General features: G+C 48.7%; 1 protein-coding gene across 1 annotated transcript in view; it reads right to left on the reverse strand.

Annotated features, from left to right (window-relative positions):
- Col15a1 (collagen, type XV, alpha 1) overlaps nt 1-23,014 on the reverse strand; it is a 93,789-nt gene that overhangs the window by 42,392 nt on the left and 28,383 nt on the right. The window contains exons 3-11 of the mRNA XM_013023359.1: nt 18,968-19,515; nt 17,988-18,062; nt 16,188-16,268; nt 12,523-12,667; nt 9,452-9,564; nt 7,235-7,363; nt 5,739-5,894; nt 2,873-3,022; nt 2,089-2,217 (exon numbers count right to left, since the gene is read on the reverse strand). Coding sequence (XP_012878813.1) covers nt 2,089-2,217; nt 2,873-3,022; nt 5,739-5,894; nt 7,235-7,363; nt 9,452-9,564; nt 12,523-12,667; nt 16,188-16,268; nt 17,988-18,062; nt 18,968-19,515 — 1,526 coding nt within the window. The remainder of the gene's footprint in view (nt 1-2,088; nt 2,218-2,872; nt 3,023-5,738; nt 5,895-7,234; nt 7,364-9,451; nt 9,565-12,522; nt 12,668-16,187; nt 16,269-17,987; nt 18,063-18,967; nt 19,516-23,014) is intronic.

The following is a 23,014-nucleotide window of genomic DNA, read 5'->3' on the forward strand; positions in this document are numbered from 1 at the left end:
GGAGCTGTGGCTTAAGTGGTAGAGCACTTGCCTGGAACACAAAAGATTAGGGACCATTCCTAAGAACCGCCCCCTGCCTCCCCCAAAACAAAACAAAACAAAGCCGAGAGGGTGGACCCCAAGAATGGAGCACCCTGAAGACCCCCTTGCTTCCTTGCTTTTCATGGATGGTCTTTTAGGTACACTGTGGTCTCACAGGTGAAAACAGGGGTGAGGAAGTTCAAGTATAAGGGCTGCACAGGCAGCCGTCTGGAGATACCACAACCCAGCCTCTCAGTAGACACGGCCTCTCCCGCCCCAGTCCCCTTCCTTGCCCAGAGTGGAGATGGTCACCTCCCACCAGAAGATGGCAGTGTGAATGGGATCAGATCATTATGCCAATGCCACATAGATGACTTATTTCCTACCCTGAGACTGAATTCCTCTGAGACAGGAAGGACTCCATATGTATATATATATATATATATCTGTAAGGATCTGGACTGAGGGCCCAGAGGTACCACGTGGATACACTGACTGAGTGAAGGGGAACTCTGCAGATATGAAGCAATATGGTGACTGCTGGGCCACTGGACAAGGGATGCTCAAGATTCCCAGTGGGTTCTCTCTATCTCCCCTGCAGCCCTTCTGTTCTGCATCAGCCAGGAGCCCTGCAGTGAATGAGTCCTGACTGTCACAGTGTTCACACCCAGAGGTTGCTTGGGAAATTGAGGCACTTGGCCTGGTCCTCCAATGGGAGGCTTTCCTCACAGCTATATTCATTCACCATTGATGAGTGACTTCATCCCCTGGGTTCATCCTTTTCCTTTTCCTTTTCTTTTTTCTTTTTTTTTTTTTTTGTGGTCCTCGGGCTTGAACTTTGGGCCTGCGCACTATCTCTGAGTCTCTTTGTGCTCAAGGCGAGCACTCTACCACTTGAGCCACAGCGCCACTCCCAGCTTTTCCTGAGTTTATTGGAGATCAGAGTCTCATGGACTTTTCTGCCCAGGCTGGCTTTGAACCCTGATCCTCAGATCTCAACCTCCTGTGTAGCTAGGTACCACTGATACCCAGCTTTGGGTTTCCTTTTTCTAAAAGACAAAGGTAATGTTCTTAAGTGGTGACAACCTCCAGAGTGTGCAACAGCAAGATGCAAACAGCCTGTGACCTGCTCCAAACCCTTCCACTCTACAGACAGGCTTAGAGAAGCCAAGGTCTCGTCAAGGTTAAAGAGCAACAGCTCAGGATCCTGGAACCTTGCTACAGGCCTTAGGGGTTCCCATAGATGCTCCCATCTCCTTCAGTTCCTGCTGTGTCTAACTTGTGCTCAGAGTGGCATCCTTCCAATTGCTGCCTGACAGGAAGATCTCACTTGAACGAAAAAGGGCAACTTGGAGCAGGCACCAGTGGCTCAGGCCTATAATCATAGGCACTCAGGAAGCCAGAAGCTTGAGGTTTGAGGTCAGCTCAGGCAGAAAAGTCTGAGGATCCATTTGAAGCTAGCTTGGGCTGGAAAGTTTGTGAGACTCTTATCTCCACTAAACAGCCAAAGAAACCAGAAGTGGAGTTGTGGCTTCATTTCCAAACTAACCACCAAAAATTGAGAATAAAAGGCATGGTTCAAGTGATAGAGTGCCAGCCATAAGCAAGTAATACAAGCAAATGAGAGGCCCTGCGTTCAAATCTCAGGACTGAGAGAGAAAGAAAAAGGTAGTTTGTGATCTGAAGCTAGGCTCTCTTATTTTTACTCCTTTTATTTTTATTTTTGCCAGTCCTGAGGCTTGAACTCAGGGTCTGAGTTTCTTTTGCTTAAAGCTAGCATTCTACCATAGCTCAACTTCTAGAGATTTTTGGTGGTTTATAGTTTAGTGGAGATAAAAGTCTCACAGACTTTCCTGCCTGGGCTGACTTTGAACTGCAATCCTCAGATCTCAGCCTCCTGAGTAGCTAGATGATTTTCACCTTTTGTTTTTCCTTCCCCAATTGCAGTCTCCTCCAGTGTCCCCAAGTTGAAGGCTTTCATATGTCCACCTCTACGAAGGCCAGGGGCTAGCCGTTCTCACCCCTGTGAACCTGCCAGTCACGACTTTATACTTCCAGGCCACTCACCATAGTGACTTGTCTCTCAGGAGCCACCGTGGGAGTGGGGAGCAGTGGCCCAGGGGGGGACATGCCACCTGACCCCTCCTCCTCAGTCTTCTCTGTGGAAGCTGTGGCCATGTCTCCATCAACAGGTGCCTGAAAAGGAGACCCATGGGGGAGCCATGAGGCTGGGGGAGCTGTGAGATGTGACATTTCTGTGGTACCAACCTAGTGTCAAAACACTTTTTTGTGCTGGTCCTGGGGCTTGAACTCTGGACCTAGGTGCTGTCCTTGAGCTTTTGTTTTTTTTTCTCCTGACTATTGCTCTACCACTAGAACCACAACTTCACTTCTGGCTTTTTGGTGATTAATTAAACAGTCTCACAGATTTTCTTCTCTAAGGGAGCTTCAAACTGCCATCTTCAGATCTCAGCCTCTTGAGTAGCTAGGATTACAGGTGTGAGCTACCAGTATCTGGCTCAAAACCCTTTTTACCCAGCACCACCCCCCAGCACATTTGAGAAGTACAAACTGAAACCTGTAGAAATCCATCTGCTCTGGGCTCTGCTCCTAGACACCCCTCCCCTACCACCTTTGGGCCACTCATCTCTCAGAAAGTTCTTAGACAAAGCTGAGAGGCAGTAGGTTGGGACAAGACCCATTGTCCGACCCGCTTCTGTCATGCTTCATTCCCAGCTGACACCTTGCAATCAAGGCCTGTTGCGCCTCTGAGGAGGCCAATACTTGCTCTGCTCCCAGGGTGCTGACCCTTCTCTCCCCTGAGCCACAGAGGGTGCTATCTGACACTTACAGAGGTGAATGTTTGTCCAGGGGTGGGTGGGAGTGTGAAGGCAGTCGGGCCATCCGTGGGGTCCCCACTAGCTTCTTCTTCCTCCACGGTGCTGAGTGGTACTTTTGGTGAGGTTGCAGCTGTTGTTAAACCTACCTCACCACCTGGAACCTGGAATAAAACAAGCGTAAGGAATGGTGCCACTGAAGCTGGGCATGCCCGTGACTGCAGGGACACACAGGGGCCACCAGCTAGCAGGCAGCTCCTTCCTTTCCTTCCCTTTGCTCACTGAAAGATAACTATGCCTTAACACACAGACCGCTGGGGCTCTGGGTCAGAATGCACTTCTCAGGGTACCCCCAGCCCACGTCCAGAGGCTCTGCGGGGCGTGGCTCTGCCTGGAGCTTATCAGGTCATAGTTGGCATACTTCTTGTAGTGGAGGAATTAAAATCTCTACAGGTAGCACTTTAGCTCGTCCTAGTAAGTTCTAGTTTCTATTCATTTAAGACTTGGTAGAACTGGAACATGAGCCTTAGTTTCACACCCTGTTACAATTGCTTTGTAATTCCAGTACTCAGGCAAACCAGGAGTTAGAGGCCAGTCTGAATCACATAGTAAGAGTCTATTTTTAGAAAGTAAAGTATACTCTTAGGAGAGGAACAAAAGACACATGCCTATGTGCACCTGAGCATATAAAATAATATTTATTGAAACCAGGAAATGGAAACAAGAGGTTTTTTTTTCTTTGTTGCTGTTTTGTTTCATTTTATTTTTGTCCTGTTTGTTCATCTATCTATCCTTGAGAGAGAAGGAGGGAGCACAGAAATGGAAGGACAATGGGTGAATAAATGCAGCAGAGGTACTCCCTAAACGCTATGTTGAAAATGAACTGTACAACTTGTGGGTCGGGATGGGAGGGAAAAACTGGGAGAGAGCAAGGGAAGGGGTAACATGGTCCAAAACCTGACTTACGTTAACTGTAACCCTCTGTACATCACCTTTATGATAACAATAAAAAAGTTTTTTAAAGCAAAACAAAACAAACAGCAAACCCCCAAAGCCTAGTTAGTTCTCTGAAATCATTCATGTAACTGCCAATGGCCAGGAGATGACTGGTGATGGGTAATGAGTGTCCTCCTGTCCTGTCCCATCCCTGTGAGGATGCTAGAAGAGAGCTGGGACACTGCCTGTCCACGTAACACAGACTGGAGAGATGTGTGTGGGTGAACCAGAAAGCAGGGCTGTGGATCTGGCATGGCCAGGCCATACTCCACAAATCCATCCTGCAAGGCATTTGGTGTCTGCTACTTGTCAGAACATGGTTCTGAAAGCCCCGTCCTTACTGAGAACTCACACTCTGCTAGGGAGCCAACTAGTGACCAAGTTCATGGTAAGTTACAATGATGACAAGGCCTTCCAAGGACAAGGATGCGGCGCCTTCACACCCAAGATGACGCCTTCCTGAGGAAGTAGCACTTGAGCTCACTCTGAAGGCTAGGAAAGAATGGAGGGGAGGGGAGCAGGGGAGGCTCTGTGCATGGCAAGACTTCAGACAAGAGGGGAAGAGGCCTTCTCAGGGATGGAAAGGTCTGAATGGAAGCCTGAAGTACCAGGACAGGAGAGAGATGGGGTCAGCAAGGCTGGCCAGCCAGACCCTGCCAGGATTCTCCGTGGGGGGTGGGGGGGTGGGGGGCACCTGGGTCTGCAGGGTGGGGTGATAGGAAACTCCCAAGCAGAGGGCTGACACCCAGACAGGCTTTTTCTACCAGTATTATGGAGGGAGGGTGGGGCCAAGGGGAGCAGGGTAGATGAATAAGGGTGGGAAGCTGGGAAGAAAACAGTCAATAATGCATTGTACGCACCTCACAAAATTAGTAAGAAAAATAAAGGGAGGGGTTGGTTGCAGGGAGGTGAAGATGTTGATGGGATGGCACAGATCAAGATACACTGTACACACAAACTGCTCTGTGAAATGGCCAAAAAATTCAATACATGTCTAAAAACGGAAGAAAAATGAGGAGGGGGGTGTTGAGAGGAGTGGAGGAGAATGATGAGTGATATTGATCAAGATTCACTGTATTCATAGGCTGCTTTGTTGAATGACAACTCCTTTGTATAACTATTTACAGATAATAAAAATATTTGAGAAAGAAAGGAAGAGAGAGAGAGAGAGAAAGAAAGAAAGAAAGAAAGAAAGAAAGAAAGAAAGAAAGAGGGGCTGGGAAGGTGGCTCAGTGGTAGAGCGCTTGCCTTGCATGCCTGAAGCCCTGAGTTCAATTCCTCAGCACCACATAAGCAAAAAGAAAAAAGCTGGAAGTGGCGCTGTGTCTCAAGTGGTAGAGCGCTAGCCTTGAGCTGAAGAGCTGAGGGACAGCGCCCAGGCCCAGAGTTCAGGCCCACGACCGGACCAAAATCAAAAAATAAAAAAAGAAAGAAAGACAGACAGAAAGAAAGAAAGAAAGAAAAAAGAAAGATCAACAGGACGTGATACCTGATGAGATGTAATGGGGCATAAGGAAGAGGAAAGAGAATTCTGCATCGGGCAGCTAGAGTTCTTTCATTCATATGAGGTGGGACCCAGGTGGGTTTGTGAGTTAGTTTGAGCATACAGAGTGGCCCAGCTCTCTGAGGTGCGTATATCCAGATGCATGGCTGAGAAGGCTTGGGCACATGCTCTTTCTGCTAGGCCCCACGCCTCCCTAACAGCTCATTACAACTCCATCATCTCTTCCCTTCACACACAGGATACCACCCAGCACCTCCCACTTGCCCCAAGTGAGCATGTATCTCCAGCTGCCCCTCCCCAGGCGGGCAGCCTCCTCTGGCTTTGCTGAGTGTGAGCCTCACACTCTGTGAAGGCTCCACTTGGTGCATCCTGCTTCTTACCAGAGTGGTCTGTTCCTCAGGGCTCGGGGTGATCATGGACAGAGCCAGCCCTCTAGTAGGCATGCTGCCAGCCTCTGCTTCCCCTGCAGTGCTGATGGATGCCTCGGTCCCACCTGCTGCTGCTGTTGTTGCTACACCTTCTTCACTCTCTGGAACCTGAAGAGAAAGACACTCCTGCAGTCCACGTCAGCAGAATGTGACCCTGAGCCACTGGGCTGAGGCAGGAGGGAGCCAGACCACCCAGCCCCCTTTAAAACTTGTATCCTGTCGCTCCTGTAGCCTCAATGCACATCCAAGATCAGCCCTCTAAGCAGCATCGGTGCAGAACCTGGGCCCTTGCAAATCCTCATCCACGTTCCTTCCTACCACCCTCAGCTGTCCCTTCCAACCTCCAACCTCAGCACTCCACTCCTCAGTGTGGAGCGCACCCCGCCCCCGCCCCGCCCATGCTTGCACTCTAGAGCTTTCTGCTCTCTATAACCTGGTGCCACCCGACTGTCAGCTGTTCCACATCCCCAGACTGCTCTCTCCGATGTCACCCAGTCACGTTGACAGGTCAGTGTACACTTCCCAGTCCCCAGGACTGTGGGCAGGATTGGACATGATCAACCACACCCCAGAACCCCTAAGAGCCATAGCTCACCTCACCCCAGTACAGAATCCAATCCTTCCCCTGAATCTGGCTGACCGCCCCCCCCATTCCTCTCTCTCAGAAGTCAAGGGGATCTTACTAGAGTTTTAGTCACAGTACAATCTCTTCGTTTCCTGCCCTTCAGTGGCCCTTCCCCTCTGTTGGCTCTTCTTGGTCCTCTCAGTAGGGCACCAAAGTCCTCAATCATCTCAGAAGTTTCTCCTGCCTAGGTCCCCAACCCCAGGCTCACAGCTGACCCTGTGGTGTAGTGTATATCTTTATTCCCTGTGACATCTCCAGGCCTTTGCTCTTGTTCCCCTTCAAGGAATCTTCACCCACTTCCACCTGCCCTAGTTACTCTAGTCAACCCAGGTCTACTTTCCATTGCCTTGACCCCCAAGGCTTTGGAGCCCATACTGGGGCTTGAACTCAGGCCTGGGTGCTGTCCCTTCAATTGTTTTGCTCTTAAGCTATGGCTCTACTTCCATCGTTTTGTTAGTTAAGTGGAGATAAGAGCCTCGCAGGCCTTCCTGCCTGGGTTGGCTTTAAACTGTAATCCTCACCTCTTAGCTAGGATTACAGGTGTGTGCCATTGACTCATAGTGCTCCCAGATCATAGAAAGTGGCTTCCACCCTTGTCCTTCTAACAGTGGTTCATGTCTTTCAGAACTAAGTCTATCCACCAGTTCCAAATGAAGTATGTGGCAAATGTCTGCAGAACAAGCATTCTATGCCTCAGCCAGTCGCTCGGCGCCCATACTCTCAGCCCCAAAGTGCTGTAGAAGATGAGGAAGGCCAGTGTCCACTTCCACCAGGTGATTCATGCCTGGGGCAGGTAAAACGGAGCATGTACTGAGCTACTTACTGGACTGGCCACTTCTCCTGGGTTCTGGGTGGACATGGCCAGGATCCCAGTGGACACATTGCTAACCTCTGCTGCTTGGGCATTGGTGACAGATACCATAGCTTCCTTTTCTGTAGTGGCTGTTGATCCCTGGAAAGAAAAGATCCAGTCACTCAGCCATTGGTCCTTTGCCTGTGACGGGAGAGGATGGGGCACTGGACATCTCCCCAGCAGCCTGCATGTCCATAGCTTCTTCAAGTACACCACATCTGTGATGTCACCGCAGTTCTACACTAGTCTCTGGCCACAGAATCCAGGATTTAGAGAGAGAAGGCAGTAGAGAAGCCTGTTTGCTGTGTCTGATTCTGGTGATTGCCTCCACCCCATCCCTAGCCAGCCCACTCCAGCTCTGTGCATTCTGTCTGGACGGAGGGACCTCCCGCACCCTCTCTCCAAATCCCAGCCATGCATATGGACAATGACTTTGCTCTCCATAGTGCTTTGAAGATGTGCAGACAGCATTTGTCTTCTTCAGCCTCTGCTAACCCCAACATGCCTGCTTCTTCTTTGTGACTCAGTTTCCCCTCAGCAATGTGCAAGCAGGTTCTCCAAAGGTTACACAGCAAACAGGAGACTGGGAATAGAGAAGCTTTGGCAACTATGTTTATTCTGTCTTCTTATTTTAGTTTAATTATTTAATAAAAACAATAGTTCCTAAGTCAGGTGCTAGTGGCTCATACCTAGCTACTCGGGAGGCCGAGATCAGGAGGACTGTGGTTCAAAGCCCGCCCAATAGAAAAGTCTGCATCTCCCCAGAAAAGCTCAAAGTGTCATCCCAGCTACATCAGAGTAGAAAGACTCTATCTCAAAAATAAACAGCATGAACTAGAGGCATAGCTCAGTGTTAGAGTGTCTGTCTAGCAAATGCAAGGCTCTGAGCTCAAATTGCTATGCTACAGAAAATAAATATCTCCTTTAGATGCTAAATACATGACACTAATCAAAGGAGGGCGGATCTCCTTATTGCAGGACTTCTCAGAGCCTATACAAAGGTGTAGAAGGAAACGTTTTCAGCCTTAACTGATTTCAGAACCCTTTTTCATAATAACCTGTCAAGTACATGTAGACTTACTGTCCACCAAAATAGAAGGTGATATCTCAGGATAGTAAATGAGACTCCCAGTGACTCAAGGTTAGCACAGCCCCAAAGGGCAAGTAGAATTCTACAAGCACTGGTAACTTCCACATGTTGAAGGACATGGCCATTAGCTGCTTAGAGGCCAGCTAAGACACAGGTCACTGGCTGTGGTCCACCTTCTGCCTCTGGGCACTATAGAGATTCACAGGATCCACTGTGGCTGGAGTGCTTGGCGAGGAAGAATTCCTTTGTGGAGAATCTCCAATGTGTTGTGGCTTTCCAACTCCCTGCCCACCACTACACACCATCTGGTGAACTGCTATGAATCCACTGGGGAGTTAGGAGACACAAGGACCGCCCTATAATTCTCCTCACAGGAAAAACAAAGGCAGATGCTGGAGCATGCAGGTCCCAAGGGCAGAGAGAGAGGATTGGGATGAGACCAGTCTGAAGTTGTTTAACTGAGAATCCACAAGCTCTACCCCCTCCAAGGGGCACTGGCTAAGTCCATCTTGAAGTGGACTTAGCCCAAAGGCGCGCACACACACACACACACACACACACACACACACACACACACACACAAAGGGTCTGCAACTGCCTACATATGTGAAGCACTACTGGGGGGGAGGGGGGATTGAACTCAGGCTTGCCAGGCTGGCTCTCTACCGCTTGAGTTATTCTTCCTTTCACTTCTTTATCTTGGTTATTTCCAGCATAGAGTTTTGCTTTATATTCGGCCAGCCTGGTCTGTTATCCTACTTGCCTTCCCCATGTCACAGGGAATGACAGGTGCTCGCCACTGTACCCAGCCTTTGTGCTGGTTGAGATGGAGTCTCACAAACTTTTACACCTGGGCTGGCCTCAAACTGTGAGGTTCTACACAATAGCACTGACACACCTGCAGTTAAAGGTTCTCTCTTGAAGATAGAACCCAGTGGCTGAGGGGGCTGTGGTCTATCACCAAGACAGAGTCACTGTCGGTAAGATTCAGCTAAAACCTCAGGTTGACTATGGTGCCCAATGAAAGTCACCATCAAGTTGGAAACAAGTGAATAAGTCCACATGGACTCACCAAATGAAATTTATCATACACTCACCTGCTCCTCAGTGGCATCAAGGAAGGCCCCACTCCCTGAGCCCATGTCAGGAATAGGGTCACCATCCACAGGGTGAACCCCCTCTAGTGTGTCATTCAGGATCTCCCCAGACCCTAGAGGAAGACAGCATTCTGAAATTAGTAACTACATTTCACAGCCTTGGAGAAGAATGAAGTCTCTCTTCACCTACACATTTGGAGAGATGTCTGTACTACTGTAACGCAGGAGTGGAGGGGAAAACCAAGCTGTAGAACAACATGGCAAAGTTATAGATAGTCCTGGTGGTTTCCATCCTGGGCTTTGGCACTTCCTCCCTGGCTAGAGCCCTGCTTCCCACTTCCTGGGATAGTAACCATGCTATGGGCAAGTTGTTTAGCCTGCACCTAATGCTCTGCCTTTACAAATGGGAGATCACTTCCTAACTCCTAGGATTGTTTTGAGGATTATTCATCAGGAGGATTTGTTTGTTCAAGAAAACTATAAATGAAATCCCTGGCAGACAGTAAGCAAGTAATAGATATTTGTTGTCATTGTGGCTCTGCATTTGTAAAACAAGAAAAAAGTGCATGTGAGTATATATGTTTTATCATTGTTATATACACATATTCAATAACATGTGCGTTACCACATAACAATTATTTACATGTATATGTGTACGTTTGTGTGTCTATACATTTATATTTCTACTTGGCCAAACCACACTGGTTCATACTGGTTTCTTCCAGATGATAGGAGTGGAAAAAGAGAAAATTATTATCTTGTTGTTGTTCCTACAACTGCATAGTGATTAAATTGCTACCACATGCATGAATTCCTTTTGCAATTAAGAAAATGAAGTCCTAAAGCAAGGAAGAAGGAAAGATATTAACCATGATGGCTGGGCCCCAAGTCAAGTGTGTCCACACAGACTCCCCTGCTAGGATGATTACTGGTCTCCCTACAAGGACCCCACACACCGCCTGGCTGCTGGTGGACCTGGTCAGGATGTGATGCCACATTTTCTCAGCTTCCTCACTAGCATCCCACAGCAGAGATCCTGCTCTGATCAGCACTTTAACACATTATATTACTATTATCATTTTCTTTTTTTCTTTTCTGTTTTTTGGTCAGTCATGGGGTTTGAACTCTGGGCCTGGGCGCTGTCCCTCAGCTCTTCAGCTCAAGGCGAGTGCTCTACTGCTTGAGCCACAGTGCCACTTCCAGTTTTCTGAGTGGTTTAATGGAGATAAGAGTCTCATGGACTTTCCTACCTGGGCTGGCTTTGAACTGTGATCCTCAGATCTCCGCCTCCTGAGTAGCTAGGAGTACAGGCGTGAGCTATCGGCACCTGGCTTGTTTTCTTTTCTTAATTCCATTCTTCAGGAGAATATGGTCCCACAGAGTGTAGTGGCTGGGAGGGGCACTGTATCCAGGTCAGATCCTCCCCCCACCCCCATTACACTCAAACACATCCACCCTATGGACAAGACTATCAGCGCATGCTCATATCTTTTAAACTGTGACCACTGGGGCTGAGAAGGTGGCTCAGTGGTAGAGCGCTTGCCTTGCATGCATGAAGCCCTGGGTTCGATTCCTCAGCACCACATAAGCAGAAAAAAAAGCCAGAAGTGGTGCTGTGGCTCAAGTGGTAGAGCACTAGCCTTGAGCTGAAGAGCTGAGGGACAGTGCCCAGGCCCAGAGTTCAGACCCCACTACTGGACCCCCAAAAAAACAAAAAAACAGAAAACTGTGACCACCAGGGGGTGCTGAGAAAACAGCTGCAAGTCCCAGCCCTGAATCCTGACCCTCTGGGTAGATGCTCTCTGGGAAAAGATAGAGAACAAATATTGTCCTAGCTAGGACAAAGGGGTACAGGCTCTTTTCTTCCCACCATCTGGATTGTTTGCACAACACAAAGTAAAGGAAGGTTTCAGCTAGCTCCAGGGTTTCCCTCTGGCCATTTGTCCACTGGGTAGAGAGGAAGGTTCACCCCCAAGTACAGAGGAGCTGTGCTAGGGTCTGAGTCCCAGCTCTCATTCAGATCTTGCTCCCTCGCACTCATGAAGCCCTCCACCCAGCCCCACAGCCCTACTGCTCCTTGCCTTTCATTTTAAGATCCCAAGTCCACCGAAGAGAAGAGTATCAGCTATTCATAAACCATGGCCAGGACCACCGGGCTTTTGCTAATGGTTCTCTGCACAGACAGGCCAGCAGGCAGAGGTCAGAGCCCTCGTTGAGAAGCCAGGGGACTTGCTCTCCTCCCAGAGTTGCCTCGGACCTGCTGGGTGACTAGAGTGGTCCCTGTCCATTTCTGGCCATCAGCTATCTGACCTGATCCTCTAAGGATCAGAATGAGTGGGGGATTCTGGTGTCATGCCAAGCCTTGGGCTGCATGCTGTGGGCATGTCATTTACTCTTTCCAAGGGCCCGGTTTTCTGCCTAGAAAATAGTGGCTGACAGCTAGGAGAGTTGCTGTTGAGATTGTATTCAATTAACAATTATGATTCTTACACACTTCTCCATAAAACCCCAGGAGAAGTGGAATCTGGAAGTTAAAAGTTCAGGTATGGTGGGGGGTGGGGCAGGGGGGAGGATGGGAAGGGATGGGAAGGGGAAACAAAGGAGGAGGCTACAATGCTTGATAAGAAATGTACTCATTATCTTGCCCATGTAATTGCAACCCCTCTGTACAGTATTTTCAAAATAAGAATAAAATAAAATAAAAGCAAAAAAAAAGTTCAGGTATGTGAGATCCAGTGCCATTTATAGGCTATGTAGTATTGGCTGGGTTACTTTCCTCTCTGTGATTTAGTTCATCCTATTAGATGAGGACCATTATAATTTCTTTCTTAACCAGGTACCCGTGGCTCATGCCTGTAATCCTTGCTACTCAGGATGCTGAGATCTGGAGATCACACACGCGCATGCATGCGTGTGCAACACACACACACACACACACACACACACACACACACACACACACACAGCTTCTTTCTTGGAGGATGGAAGAAAGGTGAGATATGAGGTTTTATGTGACCCGATGACCTGGCCCAGCTGGACACACAGTAGTCACTATGAAAAGCACCACTTGCCTTGCTCAGGGATGCTGTGTGGAGTGATGATGCTCATGTTGGTTTCTGGGGTCCCCTCTGGCATGGGTTCACCAGAAAGCTCCGTGTCCTCAAAGGGAGAGGAAGTTGGAGGTATGTTTAGGGGTTCAACATTTGCTTCTTCAGGCTGGAGAGAAATGAGACCCGCCCCCCCACAAAAAAGATTTACTTCACAGGAAAAAAAAAAACCCAGAAGATAATTTAGTTACAAAGTCCTGAATAAGCTCAGAACACCAAACCCACTCAGTGGCTGGGGCTTTATAAGAAAAGGAGAGCTGAATACTCCTTATTCAGTTTTCACCTTTGGAAATGTATTACTGGCCCACTTTCCCCACAAAGGAAGTAGCTAAGGTTCAGTGTAGAGAAATAACCTGCCTAGCACAACTTTGCTGCTGGATAGACAGACAGATAGCTGGGCTTCGAGTAAGCTCGACTGCAAGAACTGAACCTTTAGGTCCCAAATGCTGGGCTCCTATGCTCCCGCTGCTGGTGGGCAGAGGTTCCCCACGAAGTTCTGACGTGAAGGAAGTAACTTTCAGGTATGAGGATACAGAACTGATGCTCGGCTCCCAGCTCTGAAATCTTGGCAGCTGAACACAGCAGATTTGTTTCTTATTTACCTCACAAGCCGTCCATTCCAGCTCCTACCCCTATCACCTTGTGCTCAAAAAATGATGAGGTCTTTTGAATGCTGACAAGTTTGTTGTTAACAGAAATTTGTGGACCTCACTGCACACCTACCGGATGACTGGGTAAGTAGTCTAAACAAGCATCTTTATTAAAGACTCCCAATTGCTCTGTATATTACCTTTATAATAACAAAAAAAATTTAAGACTCCCTTCCTATCTGGGCACTGGTAGCTTACACTATAATTCTTGCTACTCAGGAGGCAGAGATCTGAGGATCAAGGTTTGAAGCCAGACCAGGCATCAAAGTCTGTGATACTCTTATCTCCAACTAACCACCAGAAGGCTGTAGATCAAATGGTAGACCACCAGCCTTGAGTAAAAAAGTTAAGTGACAGTGCTCAGGCCCTGAGTTCAAGGCCCAGTACTGGCACCAAAAATAAAAAATAAAAATAGAAAGATTTCCCTTCCTGCCCCTTCACACTTAGTCATAAGCAGTTTGGAACCCCAGAGTTGAGAAACAGGGGATGTGAATGCTAACTAAGCATAAGATAGAATGTTCCAGAAATGCAAAGATATGTCAGAAAAGATTCCGCAAGACAGACAGGAATGAAGTAACAGAGGCCCTCACCCTAAATGGGGAGAAGAGCAAGGAAGGGCTGACCCTGCAGGCAATCCCTGGTTCAGTCTGCTGCTTATGCTCACATGTTGGAAGTTGGCAGGCTGGGAAAGGCGGAGCATGAGGAAGTGAGATTTAGTCCAAGGAAGAAGCCAGACAGAGGAGGGAGGGAACTGTCTGACACCAAGAGGGATGTGCCCCATCGGGGGGGGGGGTGGCTGCAGAAAGAACCTGCCTTAATAAAACCACAGAATTCTTTGAGGAAGTGATAAAGCGGAAGTCCCCAGCTCCGGATGATGTGACAGAGAGCATGCTGGCCCAGGAGCCCAAGATTTGTCTCTACCACCTTCAGGCTGTGAGGCCTGGTCAGGCTCTCATTGCTCTGTGTAGATCAGATTCCAGAATACCTTTCAAGCCCAGCATTTGGCAGTGTAGGAACCACACCTCTGTGGAGGAGGGGCTCAGGCAGAAGAGATGCTGAGGATCAGGGCAGACATGAGAGTCAGGACAGCAGCTCCAGAACTGCCAGGCCTAGCCCCCTGGCCCTGCAAGCAAGAGTCCTCTCAATGACAGAGGGCAGCCACATCCACTGCTCCAGCTGTCAGCCAACCAAGAAGCAGGTTGCAGAAGGGGGTGCCAAGAAGAATAAGGTATCAGTCAGGTAGCAGTGGCTCACACCTGTAATCCTACCTATGCAGAAGGCTGAGATTTAAGGATTGTGGTTGGAAGCCAGCCAGGGCAGGAAAGTCTATGAGACTCTTACCTCCAATAAAACTACCAAAAAAAATAAACAAACAAGCAAACCAGAAGTGGAGGTGTAACTCAAGCAGTAGAATGCTAGCCTGGAGGAAAAGAAGTTCAGAAACAGTGCCCAAGCCCTAGTTCAAGCCCTAAGGACCAGTACCAAAAACAAAACAAAGAATAAGATACCAACACTATACTTATACCTCCCCTCTCCTAATCTTCATAAGATGACTGCTCAGTGGTAAACAGCATAAACACCCACCCAGGGCTGCCACGTGCCACAAACTATCGAGTATCTCATAGTCATCTAACCCTTGGCACTTGCCAACGAAAGGAAGCAGAGAGGAGGCCACAATGTGAACAGGTGATCACTTGTTGAAGACCAACAGCTGGCAAGCCACAGAGTTGGGCCTCATACCTGGTGACACTCTGATCTGCAAAAACTCCTTTTAAAACCAGCTAGAAAAGTAAAATTGGGGAAAAACTAAAATTGCTGGAGAAACGACCACAGGCAGCCATTCACCAGCCACATGTTCCTCCTCACTTCTCCAGAGGGCGCTGAGCCCTCTGCGATAATGTGGTCTCACGGCTGCCCCAGCATCGACAGCGCCTTGTTCCTGGAGAGGACCCAGGCTGGGAAGCCAGCCCAGCTGGGCTTGAGTCTTGACCATGGCCGCTGACTCTGACAGCGTCACCTGACCCTCCAGGGTGCCCACTTCCACATCTGTACGTGCTCTACACCCTGTGACTATCTCAGACTTTCAAACCCTACTGCCCTTTTCCTGTCCCTCTCTGAGGACACCCTGGGTCCTTGGCCTCCCTCTCAACTATAGGCTGGTACACTGGGAAGTAACCTCAGGCTCAAAATCTCAAGGAGACCCCCTCTGGCCCATAGGGAGCAGCAGGAGACCTGCGCTCCAGCCCAGCCCATCCAGGAGTCCTGAGCCTGTCTCTTCCCCTCCCTGGACCTCAGTCTTCCCATCCTACCAAGGGCAGTTTTCTGTATCTTTCTATGTAGGGAGAAAGGTGATCTCAAAGTCCTTCAAGCACCAGCAGACAGTGGTCTTCTCATGCGGCACCCACATCCCTCTTGCTCAAGGTCTATACTTTTTGCCTCCTTATGCCCATCTCCCTGCTGTGTCCCGTCAGAGATGACTTCCCATGAAATACGGGCTCCTTGCTGTCCCCACAGGTAGACTCAGAACTGTTGGAGCCATTCCTCTTCCTCACCACAGGGCACGTTCCCAAGGGGAGGAGGAAGCCTGAGCACCAGGAGGAAGGGTACTTTTCGCACAGGGTCAGGGAGGACTCCACAGCCAAGGTAATAATAGCCTCATTTAGGCCCCTTCCCTCAGCCCCATGCTGCCTCCTTAAACTCTCAGGACAACCTGATCCAGAGGCCTGTTAGTTTCACACTGTTCTGCAGAAGAGCAGCTGAAGAGAACAGCCACAGAACTAGAAGCAGCAGAGCACAACCGCTGCCTATGGGTGGCCCTGAGCAACAGGCATGCCAGCTCACCTGGGGGATTTGAAAAATGCCCACTTGGACAGTACCCTCCTGGCCATCCCCAGAGAAGGTTACAGACACCCCCGGCTGGGTCCTGGACACATCCCTGGAAAAGCTAACCCACTTACAAGGCAGCAACCCCATACTCACCGGAGCTTGAGTGTAGGTGATGGCCTCTAGGATCTCAGCCACTGTGTCCATCTCCTGAGATCCACTGGCCTCTCCTGATGCCTGTGGTGAGATAAACCATGCCCCACACCGGGTAGACGAGCGGGTTACACAGGAGCACAATACACATGGCTTCCCACAGAGGAACCACGTGCATGCAGGTATGCCTGTGTGCCTTCATGCAAGTGTGGGTATGCACATGTGCCTAAATTAGGTGTGCAAGAAACATGTGCAAACATATGTGGATACACGCATGCATATATACCCACATGCATGTCCTTGTGGACATGTGTGTACATATATGGGCATGCATGGGCATTGTATATACACATACACGTGTGTGTAAGTATACACGTGCAAACTTGCAAGTGAAAACGGGAGATGTGTGTATAAGCATCACTACGGACACTCATGCATATGTTCATGTGTGAGCATGAGTGCGAACATGCGTGTGCCATGTACATGTGTGTGCACACATAAAAGTGCACGTGTATGTCTGTATTAGAGACATCAGCACTAAGGAGACAAGTGCAAAGCGTGTGATTGGCTATTTGCTTTCTTTCCCTCTGCATTATAATGTTTACAGCTCCTGCAATTTCACCTTCCATTTTGTCCAGGTTTCCTTCACTCCCTATCCATACAAGGCTGTTACTGGAACTCCACCTTCAGAACCATTGCACCCAAACTATGGCTTTCTGTTTGCCATGATTAGCCTCCCAAGGTCACTGAGGCACCTGAGTGCTGGGACTTTATTCTAGATTAGCCTTTGCTCTGGGACTCCAGGGTTGTTTCTTCTCCCACACTAACGCTGGGCAGAAATGAATGCATGACCCCCATAGCTTCTCTTCCCCCAGCTCCCTATGAATGTCACAGGCTCAGAATCAAATCCCCATATCCTACCTGTGAGGGGCCTTCCGGTAAATGTTTTCTTTATTATTTTTACACCTAATTAACAAGATCAACTTATGATTTGTTTAGAGGTTGACATCACCCCAAGAGAAGGAGCAACACAAATCCTCCGGAAACACCGCCCTGTGCTTGTGGCGGACTTTGGCATCATGCCCCGTGTCTGCCTGGCAGGCTCTGCAGACAGTGCCCTCTCTGACTGGCTTCCCACTGTCCCTTCTTCCTCCACTGCTCCTCAGACCTACTGAGCAGGCTCTGATCCCTGCCCTGCACACACACACACACACACACACACACACACACACACACACACACACACCTTGCCTTCTGACATTAATCTGTCACTGCATTGGGTCTGTGAATATCCCTCTATCTCCAGCCTCTCCCCAGGGCTGTCACCAGCCCTTGGGGAACCCCAAAGAAGGGAAGGACAAAAGAAAGGAAGGGGTCATTCTTTTCTCCCTGCCACCATGTCTCCCCTCACTGAGGAACTGAGTCACTTGCCAGGCATAAAACCAACCTAAATTTAGGTTCATTTTTATAGGAATTGGCACTCAGAATATCTTAGCATTTTTAGCTCCGATTTTAGAATCCTGGCACCCTTCTTGGCAGCAAAGTTGGAAACCAGGCCATTGGTTGCCACAGACCCAGGAGAACCTGACGCCTTATAAGTCACAAACCCCCATACCAGAGATGGCAGCAGGAGTCTCCTTAAAAAGCAAACTAAGCCCCAAAATAGGACTCGAGGCAGCACTGGCCAAGAGGAGAGATTTTGGAGACTCCAGGATGCTGAAGATGAAGAATTATGGGGTGCCTAGCCTTCCCTGGCTGATCCCTGGGGGGATTAACAGGGCCACTGTGGGGTGGGGAACTCACCGATGACTCATGGGCTTCACACAGCTCCTCAGGTGTCCTGGGGTCAGTGTAGATGATGAGCTGTTGTATGGAGCCCTGGGAAAAGCAAAGTGGTCACAAGTCACTAATTACACATCCATAGCACCAACACCAGTGGAAAATGTGTTTGGTTAGAAGAGAAGAAACGGATGGGTGAGACTACCCTGCCCCAGGTGCTGATGGGAAAGACAAATCGCCCACAGGCCCATGTGACTGAGAGCCCTGGCCTTGGTCCCATATAATACAAGTTCCATAGCCAGGGAAGTTCTTGAAGAGCACTGTGCTCTGAGCATAGACTGCCATAACTGCCTCCTGTCTCCAGGGCCCTCATGTGTTAGCACGGGCTGAAGTGCATGTGGCCCGCTCCCAGAAAGTGTCTTTCCTCATAGTGCTGCCACCATTGTCCCCACTTCTGCCCCACCAGCACCCCCACTGGCAGCAAAGTAAGCATGTATGACTGACTCTCCCTAGCTGCCAACACCTCAACATTCTCCAGGTTTGGCAGTGCTCAACCAATAAGCCAAACTCAGGCCCACAGCAGCTGGATGTTGGGTTCCAGACTTGAGGTTCTTCCTAGCATAGCAAGCATTCCTTTTTGAGCATATAAGAATAAAAGCAGGCTGAGGTCAATGGCTCAGGCTTATAATCTCAATTACTTGGGAGACTGAGAACTGGAGGATCACAGTTCAAGGCCAGGCTGAGCAGAAAAGTCCACGAGACTCTATCTCAATGGAAGAAGCTGGACATGGTGTGAAAAATAAGAAGATAATGGTCCAGGCACACATCCAGGTAGGAAGCAAGACTCTACTTCAAAAATAATCAGTGCAAGAAAGGGCTGGAAACCTCACTTAGCCTTAAAGTGCCTGCTTAGCGAGTTTAGTGTCCTGAGATCAAATCCTAGTACCACAATAAATAGGAACAAAAATAGTTTCCTGATCTATGAAGAGGGGATTTGAACTCACAGTGAATCTTTCCAGTCCCGTGGCCCCTGCATTGCCCACAAAGACCCCTGCACTGGGCTCGAAAGTCAGAGACTGAGAGGACCGCTGGAAAAGCACATGACTGTGCTCTTCACAGTCCATGAGGAGGGTCACTTCCTCGTCCTGGACAATCAGGGAAAAGCGGTTCCACTTGCTGGTCATCACGGGCACCGAGAACGCAGCCGCCTCCTGAGACACGTGGGAGCCAGGCTCTGTGTAGTACAGGATGATCCGCTGGCGGCCGTCTTCCACACCTGAGAGCCTCAGGCCCAGGTAGATGACCTTCTGGAAGGCATCAGTGATGGCAAAGAGCACACCGCCTTGGGCACTGCTGGGCTTCACCGCCGCGCTGATGGCAAAGTCCCTGAAGAAGGTGGGTGGGATGAGGGTCCTGGCTGGACGACCCACATTGGCACCAGGCCCAAAGCTGTAGGCTGGGAAACCACCATAGCCAGTGACAAAGGACACAGCGGAGGGGAGTGGGACACCAATGAGCTCTGTGAGGTCCAGGTGGCCCTGGGAGGGCAGCTCTGCAGGAGAGAGAAAGATCTTATTTCAGACAGACATCCCACCATGCTGGAACGCAATCTTACATTTCTTGACACTCCCTCATATGAATGTGAAATGGGGTTTGGACTCAGGGCCTGGGCACTGTCCCTGAGCTTTTGTGCTCAAGGTTAGTGCTCTACCACTTGAACCACAACTCCACTTCTGGCTTTTTGTGCTTAATTGGAGATTAAGAGTCTCTCAGCCTTTCCTGGCCCAGCTGACTTAGAAATGAGATCCTCAGATCTCAGCCTCCTGAGTAGCTAGGATTATAAGCATGAGCCACTGGCATCCAGCTGCTTCTAGGATTTTTTAAAAACCAAAGTTGCATAAGTAACTTATAAAGTATTGTACAAAAGTATTCATGCTAGCATTATTTAAAACTTACCTAAATGTCTATCTTTGAGATCTGTTAAATAAATACAACATATGATATATTCATATAATAAAGTATAGTGTGGCCTTTCAAAATCAAATGTGATTCCTTATGGGGTGAGGTGAAGCAATCAATAAGATATAGTAAATAAAAGGTATAGGTATAGAAGAAATAGCTATCAGTTGGAAATAAAATATACCTTAGTATATTCAAATATACAGTTATATGTTATATAACAATGTTCTGGTCAACAATGAGCTGCATAGACATGTTGGTCCCTAAGATTGTTGCTGTCTTAATTGAAGTATGCTCTATAATGCTCCCATAATGACAAAATTGATGGACATAATTCTTAGAATTCACCCCTCATGAATGACTGTACATCAATTAATATATTAGAATATATCTAGGAGGATATACAGGAAACCAGAGCTCAAGAATGTCTGCAAGCTAGGCACCGGTGGCTCACGCCTATAATCCTAGCTACTCAGGAGGCTGAGATCTGAGGATCACGGTTCAAAGCCAGCCCAGGTAAGAATGTCCATGAGACTCTTAGCTCCAATAAACCACCAGAAAACCGCAAGTGGTGCTGTGGCTCAAGTGGTAGAGCACTTACCTTGAGCTAAAGAGCTAAGGGACAGTACCCAAGCACCACGACCGACGAAAGCAAGCAAGCAAGCAAACAAGAGAAAGAAAGAAAGAAAGAAAGAAAGAAAGAAAGAAAGAAAGAAAGAAAGAAAGAAAGAAAGAAAGAAAGAAAGAAAGAAAAGAGAGAGAGCGGGAGGGAGGGAGGGAGAGAGAAAGAGAAAGAAAAGAAAGAAAGAAAGAAAGAAAGAAAGAAAGAAAGAAAGAAAGAAAGAAAGAAAGAAAGAAAGAAAGAAAGAAAAGAAAGGTCTGTAAGCGGGTACTGGTGGATCATGCCTATAATCCTAGCTACTCAGGAGGCTGAGATCTGAGAATCACAGTTCAAAGCCAGCCTGGACAGAAAAGTTTATGAGATTCTTATCTCCAATTAACCACCAGAAAACCAGAAGTGGAGCTGTGGCTCAAAGTGGTAGAGCACTAACCTTGAACAAAAGAGCTCAAGGACAGAGCCCAGGCCCTGAGTTCAAGCCCCATGACTGACCAAAAAAGAAAAATATCTTCAAGGAAAGGGATGGAGACTAGAATAGGAGATTTTCTTTTCACGAGACCCTTTCATGCTTTTCTAATATTTTACCATACACACGGTATATAAAAGAAGGACATTTACATAGTTTAAGACATTAACTCCTGTATTCACGTTTAGGAGTTTAAACACCTGTTCTTGCTTTTTCTGTACTCAGAAATATTACATCTGTACAGAGAAAGAAGTGTGTGTGGGGGACTATCCCATTGAGCTATTTCTTTTCATGCTCTAAAGATAAAAGCAACTTCAAACCAAGCTCACTCTGCTTTCTCCTTCTTCTGCCTCAATCAGTAAACAGCTTTTTCTCCAAATCCCCTCTCCTACAGAGGGGAGAGGAGCCCCTTTTGGGAGGGATATTGTGGGTTTAGAAGAGTCCCTGCTCTTGGCTCTGACTCTGCAAAGCATGCACAGTTTCATTCATTTCCCAGGAGTGTCAGGCCCCATCATCGTGAGAGTTCCTTGAGCATCAGAACTGGGTCCCACCCTCCTGGTCTCCCAGCACTCTGGCCTTGGATTTCAGCAGTTGGTCAGGAGCTATTCAGTGGCCAAACCAAATTCCCAGGAGTAACTAGTAATTCTGCAGCAGAAGGGCTAGAGCTTGTAACTAGTAACTAGTAATTCTGCAGCAGAAGGGCTCCATTGGCTTGTTTCTAAGTGATATCCTTGTGGGGGTGGGGGATAGGGGTGGGGGGAAGGGCCTCAGAGTCAGGTGGGGGATTCTGAGGTCATAGGGGCTGAGAAGGTCCCACTCAGAAGGAGTTTTAAAACAATCTCATATCTTTCCGGGGCCAATACATTGTGGTTTGCTATAAATCAGGCTGCTATAAGGTAGAGGTTTTGTTTGTCTGTTTGTTTGTTGGTTGTGGGGCCTGAAGTCTGGGCCTGGGTGCTGTCCCTCAGCTCTTCAGCTCAAGGCTAGCACTCTACCACTTGAGCCATAGCACCATGTCCAGCTTTTTTCTACTTATGTGGTGCTGAGGAATCGAACCCAGGGCCTCATGCATGCAAGACAAGAACTCTACCGCTGAGCCACCTTCCCAGCTCTAAGGTTGCATTTTGAAGGAAATTCTATCCTAAGGGACTGTTTTGGGGGGAAAAAATCATTACATCTATCTAACTGCCTTATTTCACAGATAAGAAAACCTGCTCAGGAGAAAGAGATCCAAAACTAGACGATCTATCTGGGAAGCAGTAAATAAAGCAGTGGAGCCAGAGTGGACAGAGACATAATCACGAGTGTCCAGACCTAGCATCCTCCCACACCCCTGGCTAGCTGGCCCTTCTAGGCACTGGTACCTGGACAAAAGAGAGGCAGGCCACAGTGGAGGATGGCCTTGGCTCTGGTGGAGCTGTGTTCCGGTCCAGCCTCTGCCCTTTCCCAAACGCACAGCCTTTGAGCAGGTGAGGTGGGAAGTGCCGGTGCCTGGCACACTTTAGTGATTGGTTTGTGATTGAATTTAAAGGTATAAACTTAGCAAAGGCCACAGTCCTTAGGATCTCTCTAACCAACCCCACCCTGTCGCGCAGGCCTCAAACACGCCAGGGAGGACAAGTGTGCAGACACTGGGCCACCAGCCTTGTTTCCACTGGCTCAGTCACGGGGAGAACCAGGCCACAAATACAGAGGAAGCCCCAGTCAGCGGGCCCGCTCTCAGCAATGCCCCTCCCTCTGAATGCATTGTTCCATAGCATGGTGTGGCAGGGAGCGACCCTGGCCTGGAGTGACCCTGCTGGCTCATTTTTTCACTTGGCCTCCAGCAGAAAGGCCACCTGCTCAGGCCACCACCAGGGAGAGAAGAACTCAGGAGCCAAGAGAAACAGGCCCAGCAACTGGGTCCATGAGCTTTGTCCTGGGATAGCTCTGTGCTGGGACAAAAGGGAAAGGCGGAGCTCACAGCTAGTGGGGAGACAGCTGGACATCCCAGAGGGTGGGGGGGGG

This window comes from Dipodomys ordii, unplaced genomic scaffold, assembly GCF_000151885.1.
Source record: "Dipodomys ordii isolate 6190 unplaced genomic scaffold, Dord_2.0 Scaffold67, whole genome shotgun sequence".
Lineage (NCBI taxonomy): Eukaryota > Metazoa > Chordata > Mammalia > Rodentia > Heteromyidae > Dipodomys > Dipodomys ordii.